The sequence below is a fragment of the Aquarana catesbeiana genome, linkage group LG01, assembly GCF_042186555.1.
Source record: "Aquarana catesbeiana isolate 2022-GZ linkage group LG01, ASM4218655v1, whole genome shotgun sequence".
Lineage (NCBI taxonomy): Eukaryota > Metazoa > Chordata > Amphibia > Anura > Ranidae > Aquarana > Aquarana catesbeiana.
The window spans coordinates 933890222-933906950 of record NC_133324.1 but is presented as its reverse complement, the minus strand read 5'-3'; the positions used below and the strand labels follow the sequence as shown (position 1 = coordinate 933906950).

The window sequence follows — 16729 nt, the reverse complement described above, 5'->3', positions numbered from 1 at the left end:
AATGGTTGGCTCCGTCACATGGACGGTGCTGACAAATCAGAACCCGTCAGCGTTGGAGAAGAGGAGAGAAAACCTGGAGGATTTCAAATCCCTGGACTGCTAAAGCAATGTTCCAGTGTCTCACAGCAGGTGACCGCGGGACTCCTGTATAGTGGGAAGGGGTCCAAGGGATGGGGAAGGGGTCCAATGTAAGTTCACCTTGCAGATTTTCTGTAAAGGGAAACTTACACTTTAATGTCAGGATCCACCCAGATGCCTGCCTGGCAGGTGGCTCAGCCTCTCAGCACTCTGCTAAGTGGCTGAGCCAGATGCTCCCGCCCCTCAACATCTTAGAGCTCCAGTGAGCACTGGAGGGGCAGAGCATTGAGCCGGTCACTGACAATCACTGGCTCACTGAAAACCGAGAACCAATCGATCAGCGGTCTTTGATCGCTCAGTTCTCAGTCTTAGAGGCAACCAGAGACAGATGCAGCATTGGAGCAATGCTGAATCCACCTAGATGAGTATGATTTTGTTTTCCCAACACTTCTCTTTTAAAGAAGGTCTCTCATTATCCTTTTTATTGTACAGTTCTGTCCCCTATGAAATGAAGTACATGTAGTACGTTGCCCTATGTGTCTTTCTAACTCTAGTAATGAGGTCTTCCCTGCCCCCTTCTCCTCCTGCAGCGGCCAATCGAACAACAACTATAAAGAAGATGTCTGATTCATAGCTACAGCTGGTCTTGGCTGAGACAAGCAATAGCAAGAGGAATGTAGCGGGAGGTGGGACATGTCAGCCTCTGCATTTCTTGTCTCACAGCCATCTCCTTCATCGCTGTTGTTGGATCGGCTGTGGCAGGAGGGGAGGGGGGCAGGTCAGGCACTACATAACTAAAGCAGCTCATAGATTATGCAATTTTCTTTCCTTTCACGACAGGTGGAAGGAATGTAAATTGCTCAATTCCCCCATTAACACAGTCAGTAATGAAGGGGGAATCCCTCCCACAGAATTATTGTGTTCTGCTGGTGGGGAGCTTTCTCTACCGGAAGAACACAATGCAGTAATCACATTAAAAAAAATCTGACAGGTTGGTTGTACTAAAGTCGATACTTCCTATGGCGTCGTACACTATGCATAGTGCACTCTGCACATAGCGCCCTGAACTCTGCACTCTATACACAGCGCACCCCTGAACCCAGCACTCTGTATGTAACATGCTCCTGAACCCTGAACTCTTACATAGCGCACCCCTGAACTCTGTACGTAACGCGCTTCTGAACTCTGCACTCTGTACATAGCGCACTCCTGAACTCTGCACTCTGTATATAGCGCACTCCTGAACTCTGCACTCTGTACATAGCGCACTCCTGTACTCTGCACTCTGTACATAGCGCACTCCTGTACTCTGTACTCTGCACTCTGTACATAGCACACTCCTGTACTCTGCACTCTGTACATAGCGCACTCCTGAACTCTGAACAAAAGTCGATCCTTCCTATGGTGTCGTGCACTCTGCACATAGCGCACCCCTGAACTCTGCACTTTGTACACAGCACACCCCTGAACTCTGTATGGAACGCGCTCCTGAACTCTGCATTCTGTACGTAATGCACCCCTGAACTCTGCACTCTGTACATAGCGCACCCCTGAACTCTGTACATAACGCGCTCCTGAACTCTGCACTCTGTACGTAATCCACTCCTGAATGCTGCACTCTGTACATAGCGCACTCCTGAACTCTGCACTCTGTACATAGCGCACTCCTGAACTCTGCACTCTGTACATAGCGCACTCTTGAACTCTGCACTCTGTACATAGCGCACTCCAACTCTGCACTCTGCACATAGCGCACTCCTGAACTCTATACTTTGTACATAGCGCAGTCCTGAACCCTGTACTCTGTACATAGCGAACTCCTGAATGCTGCACTCTGTACATAACGAACTCCTGAACTCTGCACTCTGTATGCAGCACACTCCTGAACCCTGCACACTGTACGTAATGCACTCTGTACAAAGCACACCCCTAAAAAGAATAGCTACAACTGGCCCTTTCAGGGTAACTATACTGCTGATGCGGCCTGCAATGATTTGAGTTTGGCACCCCTGCTCTAGATGATCATGTGAAAGATCCTTGTACATGGGGCTTTATTTACCAACCTTGTTGAAAGCCTTCCATTTACAAGTAAAGGGGGACAGCATCTAATAGAGAGAAAATATCAGTCGTATCTTGGAAGGTAATTAAGAAAAAAAATCACTTTCGTGATGCTTGAACCGTAGACTCTCGGCAGCCCGCCGCTTTAGCGCCTGCAGAGGACCGCTCTTTTCCCGTGTTCAATTACCAGCGCAGCTTCTCCACCTGACATCTATAATTAAGACGATGATGTCTATAACATATGTTTACATTTATGGATCACTAAACAGATTTGGTAACTTCCTACACTCTTTCCTGCATTATGGCGAGAGATAATAATCAGAAGTAAATGCAACACATTATGGCACCCACTATCAAAACATTTCAAAATATTAATTTATGAAACATCGGTAAATTATGTAACTCATCAGGGTTTGTGGTCTTTATATTATAACGTCTATCTTCAGCCTCCCATCGAACACACGTATAGAAATTCAATTCATCACATGCTGAGTGAGAATTCTTAACGTCTTCTAAGACCTGTCTGGTGACCACACCGCATAAGATGGACATGTCATGGTTGGAGGAGAAGTTCATTGGTCACAGTTGTTTTTTATTTTAATGGTCTGTCCATTGTTTATTTCCAGTATGAGTACAGTGATGGGACTACGCAACATTTTATGGAATGCTTGGAACTGTTAACATAATTTCCCATTCCCCAAAAGAGCTGGGGATTTGTTGTTGCACCACATTCATAGACATTAAAGTTTATTTGAAGGCAACATTTTTTTTGGTTTGGGTAGAGCAGTGAGGGGTTGAAACTAGAGTTGCCACCTCATCCCTTTAAACCCGAACACATATTACACAGGTTCTGTGGCTGATTAAGGTGGTAGTTAATCTCACTTGTGCCTTATCTGCATTAAATTAGCCTCAGAACCTGTGTAATGCATATGTGTTTGGGTTTAAAGGGATGAGGTGGTAACCCTAGTTGGAACCCCTGTGAGGTTCTGTGTCTAAAGCCTCGTACACACGGTACGATTGTTGGCCAAGATCTTGTCTTGCATACAAACGTTGCACAAATTGTCGTGCCACAAACACGAACGTAGTGACGTACTAAGAGGAATTTCAGCTCTTGAGCGCCAACCTTTGGGCCCCTTCTGCTAATTTCAGGTTTGAGCATTGATTCCGAGCATGCGTGTTTTTCGACTTTTGTGTGATGGATTTGTGTACTGACCATACAAAAATCGGACGTGGAGCCGTTGTCTGCCGAAAACTTACTAGCCTGCCATCCAAAAATTGGAAAACGATTGTCTAACGGAGCGTACTAACGGTAAGGTTTTAGGACAACAGTCTGTCAATAGACAATCCCCTTCCAACAATCGAACCATGTGTACGAGGCTTTAGCCATTTCTGGGGAGATTCACCCTATGGGGTTGATTTACTAAAACTGGAGAGTGCAAAATCTGGTGCAGCTGTGAATGGTAGCCAATCAGCTTCTAACTTCAGCTTGTTCAATTAACCACGTGCCGACCAGCCGCAGTACGACCAGCCGCCGTTTTACTGTACAGAATGGCCATTTTACAGAATGCTATGGCTGGGCAAAATGACGTTATGTTACGTCTCCGGAGGCTCGCTCGCCCCCCGAGCCGATGTGAGTGCCCAGCAGGCTTGATGACCGCCGGGCTCCCGCGATCGCTTGTGACACACCGAGAACCGGGATCTGTGTGTATAAACACACAGATCCCGGTTCTCTGAGGGGAGAAGAGACTGATCGTGTGTTCATACAAAGTATGAACAGCGATCTGTCATCTCCCCTACACAGTCCCACCCCCCCTTCAGTTAGACCACAGAGAGAGAACACAGTTAACCCCTTGATTGCCCCCTAGTGTTAACCCCTTCCCTGCCAGTGACATTTACACAGTAATCAGTGACACTTTGCTATGGTGGAGTACACGTTGTTTTGCGCACCTGTGCCACTTTTGCCAACGTTTATCGATATGAGCCGGTCGGCAAGTGGTTAATCCATAAGCAAACCTTTATTATATTTCAGTTTACCAATTCTTAGATGTGGTGGCTGCATTAGTTTTCTTTTTTTCCTTTATTTTCATCTTGTGATCTGGAACTCCAATAGTGTTTGCAAATACCTTTTTATTTCCCATCCATCTCACATTACACTCACCTGCCAATAAATCTTTACAGCCTTAAATGTATAAAGTTGTTAGCGTGACTGGATAAATATGGCCAGACTAATACACTCTGCGTCACCTGACCGCTGATCCGTCACACCACCGTCACTCCCGGTAGAATGTGTTGCGTCACTTCCGGTTGCCGTACAGCCTCGTCCCAAACACGTTTCGTCATCACGACTTTGTCCAGGGATTTTGCTGTTTTGTTGCTTTTGTCATTGCTAATACATTTCTGTTACATGTAAAAACCCATCATCCTTGTAAGAGTCTTTGGTGGTGTTGACAGTGCACCCGTGGCCAGCTTGCTCTAGGCTTGCTTTTTGGCAATTAGATTTAATAATAATAGAAAAAAAAAGAGAGTAACCTGGGAGAGTCGCTGCGCTTATGCACATTGCTGGATCGAAATTGGGCTCAGATACAGTATCTCACAAAAGTGAGTACACCCCTCACATTTTTGTAAATATTTTATTTATATATCTTTTCATATGACAACACTGAAGAAATTACACTTTGCTATGGTAGAGGACACTGATTAGAGTCAAAGCGCATTTTGCTGAACATGAGAATGTGAGGCAACTCAATCTGAGTGAGTGTCCTACCGGGATCTGGTGACACTTGAACATGAGGTATGGTGTGAAGATTGCACTGTACTAAGAAGATTTTCACAGGGTCCTTTTATATGTTCTTATATGTGAACTTTTAGTTACGAATATCCTTTTACTTTAGATCCACACTGGATGTTTTTCATTTTTTTATGCATTTGGATTATTTTTATGTTTATTTGCTGATTAATTTAAGATAGCATCGCTATTTACTCTATTACTAGGGGTGAATATACACTGAGGGGAAAAAAGTATTTGATCCCCCACTGATTTTGAACGTTTTGTAAAAATGATCAGTCTATAATTTTAATGGTAGGTTTATTTTACCAGCAAGAGACAGAAGAACAAAAATATCTAGAAAACGCATTTCAAAAAAGTTAAAAATTGATTTGCATTATAATGAGTCAAATAAGTATTTGATCCCCTATCAGTCAGCTAGATTTCTGGCTCCCAGGTGTCTTCTATGCAGGAAACAAGCTGAGATTAGGAGGACTCTCTTAAAGGGAGTGCACCTAATCCCAGCTTGTTACCTGTATAAAAGACACCTGTCCACAGAAGCAATCAATCAGATTCCAATCTTTCCACCATGGCCAAGACCAAAGAGCTGTCCAAGGATGTCAGGGACAAGATTGTAGATCGACACAAGGCTGGAATGGGCTACAAGATTATCGCCAAGCAGCTTGGTGAGAGGGTGAGAACAGTTGATGCAATTATTAGCAAATGGAAGAAACACAAAATAACTCAATCTCCCTCGGTCTGGGGGTCCATGCAAGATCTCATTTCGTGGAGTTTCAATGATCATGAGAATGGTGAGGAATCGGTCCAGGCAGCTGGGACCATAGTCGCCATGAAAACAATTGGTAACCCACTAACCTGTGAAGGACTGAAATCCTGCAGCGCTCCCGCAAGTTCCCAATGCTCAAGAAAGCACATGTACAGGTCCAACTGAAGTTTGCTAATGAACATCTGAATGATTCAGAGGAGAACTGGGTGAAAGTGTTGTGGTCAGATGAGACCAAAATCAAGCTCTTTGGCATCAACTCAACTCGCCGTGTGTGGAGGTGGAGGATTGCTGCCTATGACCCCAAGAACGCCATCCCCATCATCAGACATGGAGGTGAAAACATTATGCTTCTGGGGTGTTTTTCTGCAAAGGGGACAGGACAATTTCACCGCATCAAAGGGATGATGGACGGGGCCATGTACCATCAAATCTTGGATGAGTACCTCCTTCCCTCAGCCAGGGCATTGAAAATGAGTCGTAGATGGGAACAAAGGCAACAAAGGAGTGGCTCAAGAAGAAGCACATTGATGTGCTGGAGTGGCCTAGCCAGTCTCCAGACCTTAATCCCATAGAAATTATGTGGAGGGAGCTGAAGGTTCGAGTTGCCAAATGACATCCTTAAAAACCCTAATGACTTGGAGAGGATCTGCAAAGAGGAGTGGGAGAAAATCCCTCCTGAGATGTGTGCAAACCTGGTGGCCAACTACAAGAAACGTCTGACCTCTGTGATTGCCAACAAGGGTTTTGCCACCAAGTACTAAGTCATGTTTTGCGAAGGGGTCAAATACTTATTTCGCTCATTAAAATGCAAATCAATTTATAACTTTTTTGAAATGCATTTTTCTAGATATTTTTGTTATTCTGTCTCTCACCGTTCTAATAAACCTACCATTAAAATTATAGACTGGTAATTTCTTTGTCAGTGGGGCAAACGTACAAAATCAACAGGGGATCAAATACTATTTTCCCCTCGCTGTATTTAGATTCATTGTAATTTCCTTATTATTTTTTTTTTATATCGGTGGCGCAAAAGTGAGATTGTTGAGCATTGGGTGGTGGTACACAATAATTTTTAGGAATAAAACAGCAAAGCCAAGTAAACATTTGATGTTAGCAGACCTGAGCGGTGTATTTGGTGTCCTCATGTTTCTCACATTTTTCTAAGAATATGATCTGTTCTTGTATACCAGCAAATTTTGTGTTGCACTGTTCTGCAAAGTTTTACATGTACAGTATGCTTTCTAACAGTTGCCTGACGGTAACTTTTCTCTTTGAATCCTTCACAGATTGAGACCTCTCGACTTGAGCCAGAGATCGCAAAGAACACCACCTGCCACACGGTGGTCTACAACAAAGGATTGTAAGCCAAAATCCATCACCTCAGCACGGAGCAGCGAGGAAGAGCCCCCTAGTCACTCAGCGTGGAGCGGGGGATAAGACAAGGGCACCTGTACTTTTCTTTCCTGACAGCTGGGAAATTTTCACACCTTCACTCCACTGTCACCTCACCAGACTAGTAGACACGCCACATTCAAGGTTTAGCATCCCTGCAGGGGGGACAAGAAGCTGCACAAATGTGGCATCAACATCTTTAGGCTTCAGATGAAGAATACATAACCCACCATTACTGCATGAAGAGTGAATCTACCCACGTGCCAAGCCTGCAGACCCAGTTTAATGTCCAAAACATGTTGACTGACGCCACACGGCCCGGTTTTGATCTTGTTGGAAATAGTCTAAAGCCATATGGCAACAAATGATGTCACCTGTCTCGCTCCTGTGACCATTAGACACAGGTGGATGTCGCACAACTAGGTCCTGTTTTTTTAGGCAAAGCTTGATCTCACATGTCCCTGTCCTGTTTTTACTGCACCCGGTGGGGTTTAATGAAGGTGACCCTCTTTCATTAACATCAGTTGATGTCACATGACCCAGCTTTGTGTCTATCATCAGATTTTACAACACTAACGAATGACACAGATTTGTAGGCCTGGCCTTGTGTCATTCTTCTAGATCTCAGGTTCACAGATTTTAGTAGTTTTGTCAGAATAGTGCATTTTGGTGGAGTCCAGACTCAGAGGGGGTTTCACAGTCATGTTGGGATCACTTACTATAGCTGTAAACGTGGAAGGTAAAGGGGAATTATCTTCTAGGTTCTTTAAAATTACTCAGTCCACATTTATCACAGAGTTGGTACAGTATATTTTGTGGAGTATTTGAAGATGTCCTATACTTCTAGTAGGTCTTTCTGGAAATCATGTGCACATCTGGGTCTGTTGTGTACAAAACCTACTCACAGAAGGACACCTCAGGTCACGTTGTCTTTATTGCAAGTCATATTCATTCTTGGGGACCCATCCAGACCTTGGAAAGCTCTGGACACCAACTGCTCAATTTGAATCGTTTTCATATATCTACTGTATATCTACAATGCAGAATATTTTATTTGATGATTTTGTCTCATTTTGTTATGGGGCTTTGACTCGCTTCTCCACTAAACCCCGTATTCTCTATATGACTACATCCTGTTTTAAAATACATTACGGGGCTTGTCCCATCATGCACTTTATGGCCAAAAGTTTGTGAACACCTGACCTGCCATTTTTATGGAGTTTCCTCGCTTTGTGGCTGTAACAGCCTCCACACTTCTGGGAAGGCTTGCCATCAGAATTTGAGTGTATCTGTGGGAATTTGTTCTTATTTTGGCTAGCAAAGCATTTGCAAGGTTAGGTAGTGATGTTAAAAGAGAAGGCTGGCTCATGATAAACATTCAAGTCTATCCATGGGTGTTCATTTTGATTTAAGTCAGGGCTGTGTGCAGGCCACTTGAGTTCCGCCTTACGAGACTCTTTAAACCATGTCTCTTTGGACCAGATTTTTAAAGGAGTACCCACATACTTTTGGCCATATAGCATATTATTTTTGTCTCATCCCTCTGGGTCGTATCTTGGCTAATGTAACAAGGCCATGTCATTCCATATTCTACTATGCTGTCTCATACTGTTCTTTTTCACTTTATTACTTTTCAATGTTCTTTTATATTTCACGGATTTGTATTGTATCTCATCTTGTGTAACTGAGCCATTTCTTGTCATGTTCTACTGGGTACTATCCTATTGTATTTTACTTGGCTGTATCCCATCCTATCTATCTGTGCCATATCTTCTCATCCCCCACTGGGTTATTTGCCATCCCATCTGACTGTACCATATCTCCTATTCTCCTCTGGGTTATTTCCCATCCCTTCTGACTTGGTCATATCTTCTATTCTCCAATGGGTTGTTTCCCATCTGACTGTATCATATATAGCCATACTCCACTGCTTTATATCCAATCATATCTACCTATAACATACCCCATCCTATCTGTCTGTGACATATCTCTTCATCCTCCACTGGGTTATTCCCCATCCCTTCTGTGACGCGGCCATATCTCCTATTCTCCAGTGGGTTGTTTCGCATCTCATCTGACTGCATCATATATGCCCATACTCAACTAGTTTATATCCCATCCTGTTTAACTGTACCATACCCAATTCATTCTGTCTGTGCCATATCCTCCCTATCCTCCACTGGGTTGTTTCACATTCCATCTGTCTATCGTTTATTGCCATACTCCATTGGTTTATATCCCATCCTGTTTATCTGTATCATACCCCATCCTATCTGTCTGTGCCATATCTCTCCATCCTCCACTGGGTTATTTGCCATCCCATCTGACTGTACCATATCTCCTATTCTCCTCTGGGTTATTTCCCATCCCTTCTGACTTGGTCATATCTCCTATTCTCCAATGGGTTGTTTCCCATCTGACTGTATCATATATAGCTGTACTCCACTGCTTTATATCCAATCATATCTACCTATAACATACCCCATCCTATCTGTCTGTGACATATCTCTTCATCCTCCACTGGGTTATTCCCCATCCCTTCTGTGACGCGGCCAAATCTCCTATTCTCCGGTGGGTTGTTTCGCATCTCATCTGACTGCATCATATATGCCCATACTCAACTAGTTTATATCCCATCCTGTTTAACTGTACCATACCCAATTCTATCTGTCTGTGCCATATCCTCCCTATCCTCCACTGGGTTGTTTCACATTCCATCTGTCTATTGTTTATTGCCATACTCCATTGGTTTATATCCCATCCTGTTTATCTGTATCATACCCCATCCTATCTGTCTGTGCCATATCTCTCCATCCTCCACTGGGTTATTTCCCATCCCATCTTACTGTACCATACATCCTCATCATCCATTGAGTTATTTCCCATCCCATCTTACTGTACTATACATCCTCATCATCCACTGGGTTATTTCCCATCCCATCTGGCTATACCATATATATCCAACCTGCAATGGATTATTTCACATACAATCTGATTATACCATACATCTTCCACTGGGTTATGTGCCATCCCAATTGACTATACCAAATCTCCTCTTCCTCCACTGGGTTATGTGCCATCCTTCTGCCTGTTCAAGATCTCCTCATCTTGATTCTATCTTATCCTATCTGTCTGTGCCATATCTCTATGTCCTCCACTTTGTTATATTCCATCCCATCTGATTGTGCCATATATCCTCATACTCTACTGGGTTTATCTATCATCCTATCTGTCTGTGCCATATCTCCTCATATTCCACAAGGTTATATCCCGCCCTACTCCACAGGGTTATATTTCCTCATACTCCACAGGGTTATATCCCATCCTATCTCTCTCTGCTAAAACCCCAATTTTAAAAATGTTAGGTCGCTGTGTAAAGTCTACTTAAAAACAGAATGCAATGATTTGCAAATTTTATAAACCCATATTTTATTCACAGAAGAAAATAGAAAACATATCAAATGTTTAAACTGAGAAAATGTACCAGTTTAAGAAATAAAAAGAAGGTCATTTTGAAACTGATGGCAGCAACACTTCTCAAAAAAGTTAGGGCAACAACAAACTGGCAAAGTAAGGCCGCGTACACACGGGCGGACTTTTCGACCGGACTTGTCCGACAGACTTTCCAGCGGACTTTCCAGCGAATTTTCGACGGACTTTTGACGGACTTCCGACGGACTTTTTAAAGAATGGACTTGCCTACACACGATCACACCAAAGTCTGATGGATTCGTACGTGATGAGGTACACCGGACTAAAATAAGGAAGTTGATAGCCAGTAGCCAATAGCTGCCCTAGCGTCGGTTTTTGTCCGTCAGACTAGCATACAGATGAGCGGATTTCTGGGTCCAGTGGAGTTACGATGTAAAGATTTGAAGCATGTTCCAAATCTAAAGTCTGTCAGATTTGCGACTGGAAAAGTCCGCTGAAGGTCCGGTGAAGCCCACACACGATCGGATTGTCTGCCGGATTTGGTCCGTCGGACAAGTCCGTTCAAAAAGTCCGACCGTGTGTACGCTGCATAAGTGGTACTAACAATAAAGAGCTGGAAGAACATTTTGCAACTAATTAGTTTAATTGGCAACAGGTCAGTAACATGACTGGGTAAATAAAAAGCATCTAAGAGAGTCAGAATGTCTCAGAAGTAAAGATGGGCAGAGGCTCACCAATCTGTGAAAAACTGCATATAAAAATTGTTGAACAATTTCAGAATAATGTTTCTCTATGTAAAATTGCAAAGACTTTAAATATATCATGATATATGATCAAAAGATTTTGAGAATCTAGAGAAATCTCTGTGCGCAAGGGACAAGGCCTAAATATAATATTGGAGGCCCTCAGAAACTGCTTAGGAATACTTTAAAAAAAAAAATAATTGTCTGTGAACACAGTTCACCATGCCATCCAAAGATGCAAGGTAGAGCTCTTTAATGCAAAGAAGAAGCCATATCGGAACATGATCCAGAAACACCACTATATTTGGACCAAAACTCATTAAAAATGGTTTGTTGCTAAGTGGAAAACCATTATGTGGTCAGACTAATCGAAATTTTGGCGTTCTTTTTGGTAACCACGAGCGCCGTGTCCTCTGGACTAATGAGGAGAGGGACCTTCCGTCTTGTTATCAACGCTCATTTCAAAAGCCAGCATCTCTGATGGTATGCGGGTGCATTAGTGCATATGGAATGGTCAGCTTGCATATCTGGAAAGGCATCATCGATGCTGAAAGATTCATCCAGGTTTTAGAGTAGCATATGATCCAGGCGGCAAACAAACCACCCGCCAACCCCCCCCCCAGTCAGTCGATCCCACCAGTCCTATCCCCCGTTGCTCGCTCGTCTGTCTGCCCACCAGCCCCGCACTTACCCCATCTAAGTCACAGGCAGCTTCCAATTTGTCCCTGCATCTCCCCTTACCCTGCGGCGACTCCTCCTCGGCGGCCAATACGGTCGCATCTCCTCTCGGCCAATCGGGTCCAATTCTTGGCCAGGAGGAGGATCAGGAAGACAATAGCGAATATTAATTCGCTATTGTCACACAAGTGCACTGGGCATTGAGCCCACCCTTTTTGAAGCCAATTAGAGTCTCCAGCTCTAATCACGTGCTTCGAAAAAAGAAACATTGAAATCAATGCGTCTGGCACCCTGCATGTAGTTTAGGAGCTGGACGCATGGATTAGTGGGGGCAGCGCCCAGTATGGGTGAGCCGCCACTGATACAATCCCATCCAGACAACGTCTTTCAGAGAAGGCCTTGCATATTTCAGCAGGACAATGCTAAATCGCATACAGCATCTATGACAGCAGCTTGGCTTTGTAGTAAAAAAAAGTCCAGGTGCTTAACTGGTCTGCCTGCAGTCTGAACCTTTCCCAGTTGAAAATATTTGGCGCATCTTGAAACGTAAAATACGACAAAGAATATCAAGGACTATTGAACAGCTAGAATCCTACATCAGGTAAAAATGGGACAACATTCCTCTTTTAAAACCCCAGCTACCGGTCTCCTCAGTTCCCACATGCTTACAGAGTGTAGTTAAAAGAAGAGGGGATGCTACACTGTGGTAAACATGGCCCTGACCCAACTTTTTTTGAGACCTGTTGCTGCCTTCATTTTTAAAGTTACCTTATTTTTTCTTAAAATGATACATTTTCTCAGATTAAACATTTGATATGTTTTCTATTTTCCACTGTGAATAAAATATGGGTTTATGACATTTGCAAATCACTGCATTCTGTTTTTATGTAGATTTTACACAACGTCCCAGCTTATTTGTAATTGGAGTTGCATGTCTTATTATGCTCCACAGGATCTGTCTGTGCCTCCTCAAACCATTTTTCTGTAGGCCATTTTAGAATATGTGATTCAGTCATATCTCATCATAATTCTCTGGGACATATCTCATTTTAGCTGTGCCATATTTTTTTTCTCTCCTTACATTTTTTTAGTCATTGCTTTCCATATCTGACTGGGGTGAGCCCTGTTCCTAATGGAGGCGTGTCTCATCATTTTCCAAAAGTTCATGTCTCATTTTTGCCCTTTGAGCTACACAATTTTTTAATGTGCTATTGTGCTTTAGCTCACTGGTGCTCCATAACATGTCTTATTATTGGTGAATCTTTCATATGCTCCTCATTGAGCTCCATTTTATTATATCCCTTTTGGGAGACTTTGGGTCTCTTCTTACTGGCCGTGTCTGATTATACATTACACTGTTGGGTTTGTGTAGCGTTGGACATGCCGGTATAGGACTTCTCTTGTGACCAAACCCTTCACCATAGGAGGCTAATCGCATTCCAACAATTGAATATTAATATTAGTTAATTAATTATTAACAACAACATACCTGCAAGAGCTCATCTTTTAGCAATAATTTCAGCGTTATCGGTAGAGGTTCTTATGAAGTATGTTGGAAGGCTGAGTTTCCATGGTAAGCCAGCAAGCATGATTGTATTGTGTTGTGTTTTTAATCAGATATGATGTAAACTAATGGCAGAAAATCTATGAGAAAGATTATTTTAACAATATCTCATCAATAAGAATGACATTATAATGATTACATGATAAACTTACTGTGAATTTAACAAGAAATGTGCCGCAACAATGACTATCTTCATTTGCCCAGCTCCAAAGGGAGGATATGTCAAGGTTTTATGATCCAGACCCCAAAACCAGGTTCTTTCCACAGCATCACCATAAGAGACCTTTTACCTGTTAATAAAGAAAAGAAATAACTGGCAGGCTAAGGAGCAATGGGTTCCAAGTGACCTATGCCATCTCTAAGGAGTGGAATATATTTTCCCTTTCTGTCTTGGCAAGGTGGCTCATGCATTGCAGTCTACTCAGAGGAAGTCTAGAAGTGATTTTTTTGGTCACCATTGACCTCTTTTAAGACACCCGTGACTACATCTAAGCAGATTGCTCAACATTTATGAGGTGGCATAGGAAATAGATGTGTGATCTGCTTTAGCCAGACCTGGCTTCTAATTTTGTTGAGTCTCCCCATATTCCAGCACTGCCCACTTGCTCCTTACCTCTGACAGCACTTTACCACTCAACAGGCAGCCAAAGTGGTTACATTATCAGTATTGATAGCAGGATTTTTTTTCTACTGGTGCTCTACTTCCCCTTATTGCTGTCCATTAGACTTAATCACTTTACAGAATAAGTTATAAAATATGACCTACCTGGCTTTCTCTCTCAGCCCTTTATTGCAGATCTCATTTACTGCAAGCTTGAAAACCTCTGCAATCCACAAAACCAAAAATACAGGATCACTCATTATTGCTGAAATTAACCAAGGATGGTCATCCAGAACCAGAATTCCTTTCAGTTAGCTCTAGAGCACATATAGCAAACAGAAGGCCTACGGGCCGAATGCAGCTCTCAAGGCCTTGTCATGTGGCCCTCACACCCAGTTTTGCAGACAGAACATGGCAGGGGAAATGGGGTTGCACACAATGCATAGCACACCCCTAAATCCTGCACTCTGTACATAGAGTACCCCAAACTCTGTACGTAATACGATCCTGAACCCTGCACTCTGTACGTAACGCACCCCTAAAACCTGCACTCCGTTCATAGTGTAACCCTGAACGCTGCGCTCTGTGCATAGGGCACCCCTGGAACTGCACTTTGTACATAGTGCAACCCTGAACTCTTTACTCTGTATGTAGTGCGCCCCAGCTACAACCAGCCTTTTGAGGGCAACCATGCTGCTGATGTTACCAGCGATGAAATGAAGTTTGACACCTCTGCTCTGGAGCTGCACATGAACCTGAGATGACAATGACTCATTATGGTCATTCTTGGCCAGATGGGGCAATGAGGACCCCATCCCACCAGTGTAGGAAAGAAGTGTTAGGTTGGAAACCCTTTAAGTTGCAGAGATAAGTGATACTGGCAGCTTTTTATCTCCTCCACCCTTCTCTCTCAATTGATATAAACTGGAGTGTTTAACCAAACCACATATTTGAGTTCATGGGAACATAGGGGTTGATTTACTAAAACCAGAAAGTGCAAAATCTGGTGCAGCTGTACATGGTAGCCAATCAGCTTCTAACTTAGGATTGTTCAGTTAAGCTTTGACAAAAAAAAAACTGACAGCTGATTGGTTTCTATGCAGAGCTGCACCAGATTTAGTAAGGCTACTTCCACACTGTAGCTGCAGCCGCATTAGCGGTAAAGCGCCGCTTTACCATAGGTGCTTTTAACCCCCGTTAGCGGCCGAAGAAAGGGTTAAAACCGCCAGTGTTGCGGCGCTTCCAAATTGCTTTTCAGGCGCTTCGGAAGCGCTGCCCATGCATTCCAATGGGCAGGGGCTGTTTGGGAGCGCTCCCAAAATCGCCCCAAAGATGCTGCTTGCAGGACTTTTTGAAACATCCTGCAAGCGCACCGCCCCAGTGTGAAAGCACTAATGCCCCGTACACACGGTCGGACATTGATCGGACATTCCGACAACAAAATCCATGGATTTTTTCTGACGGATGTTGGCTCAAACTTGTCTTGCATACACACGGTCACGCAAAGTTGTCGGAAAATCCGATCGTTCTAAGCGCGGTGACGTAAAACACGTACGTCGGGACTATAAATGGGGCAGTAGCCAATAGCTTTCGTCTCTTAATTTATTCTGAGCATGTGTGGCACTTTGTGCGTCGGATTTGTGTACACACGATCGGAATTTCGGACAACGGATTTTGTTGTCGGAAAATTTTATAGCCTGCTCTCAAACTTTGTGTGTCAGAAATTCCGATGGAAAATGTGTGATGTAGCCTACACACGGTCGGAATTTCCAACAACAAGGTCCTATCACACATTTTCCGTCGGAAAATCTGACCATGTATACAGGGCATAAGGCTTTCACACATGGGAGACATATTCCAGGTGCTATTTCTAGCGCTAAAACGCCTGAAAACCACTTTCAGTGTGAAAAGGGTCAAAATTAACCTACTCGTGATGGTTGAGGACAGTTAGATTGTTCTTCAAATTGTGCACCCTTCCTCTGAAGTCTAAACTGAGAATCACTTTCAGGCTCACCTAAAATATTCTCCTTATGCATCTCCTATATGCAAGTCCAGGTTGCCCACTGTTTATTAAAGGATTTTTATAAGCATGACCGACATTTGCTTCCAAACCTTCCTCATGTTCCAAACTTATTTTTCTCCTATATCGTCCCTATAATGATAAATTGCTTTTATTACTCCCCGTGACATAGTTTCCAGGCTTATACAATTATTGAATAGGGTGCTGCTGGGAGGTCAGTTCTTACTAATATAGACACGCCCCCCGAGAACTACATCTCCCAAGAGCCTTTTCTCTACACTCTGTGTGGGCTGGCTTTTTGGAGTAAAAAGCATCAGGATTATATGCATGCAGGGAGGGACAGTGTGTTGGGGATAAGCGGAGTTCTGTAGTCCAGCAGGCGGGGCTGAGAATGCCGGTGCGATTTCAGAGCAGGAAAGGCACTGTGTTGGCCTAAACAGGAAGTTAGGAGCACACCTAATTTATGGCAGATCAACAGTTATTTTTCTGTATTTCTAGCACTTTTAAAGGGATACACCATGGTGAAATGTCCGTATATTACAAAGATGTGCTGAATGTATTTTTTTTTTTGCCCGGACAGATATTTTAACATTCATTTTATATGGGGGGAAA

The 16729-nt window shown here is 43.3% G+C and overlaps 1 protein-coding gene across 1 annotated transcript in view; it reads left to right on the top strand.

Annotated features, from left to right (window-relative positions):
* Positions 1–16190, top strand: part of SFXN5 (sideroflexin 5) — a 367837-nt gene extending 351647 nt beyond the window's left edge. The window contains exon 14 of the mRNA XM_073611062.1: positions 6974–16190. Within this exon, the coding sequence (XP_073467163.1) occupies positions 6974–7051 (78 nt within the window). The 3' untranslated portion in view covers positions 7052–16190. The remainder of the gene's footprint in view (positions 1–6973) is intronic.
* Positions 16191–16729: the final 539 nt, after the last annotated feature.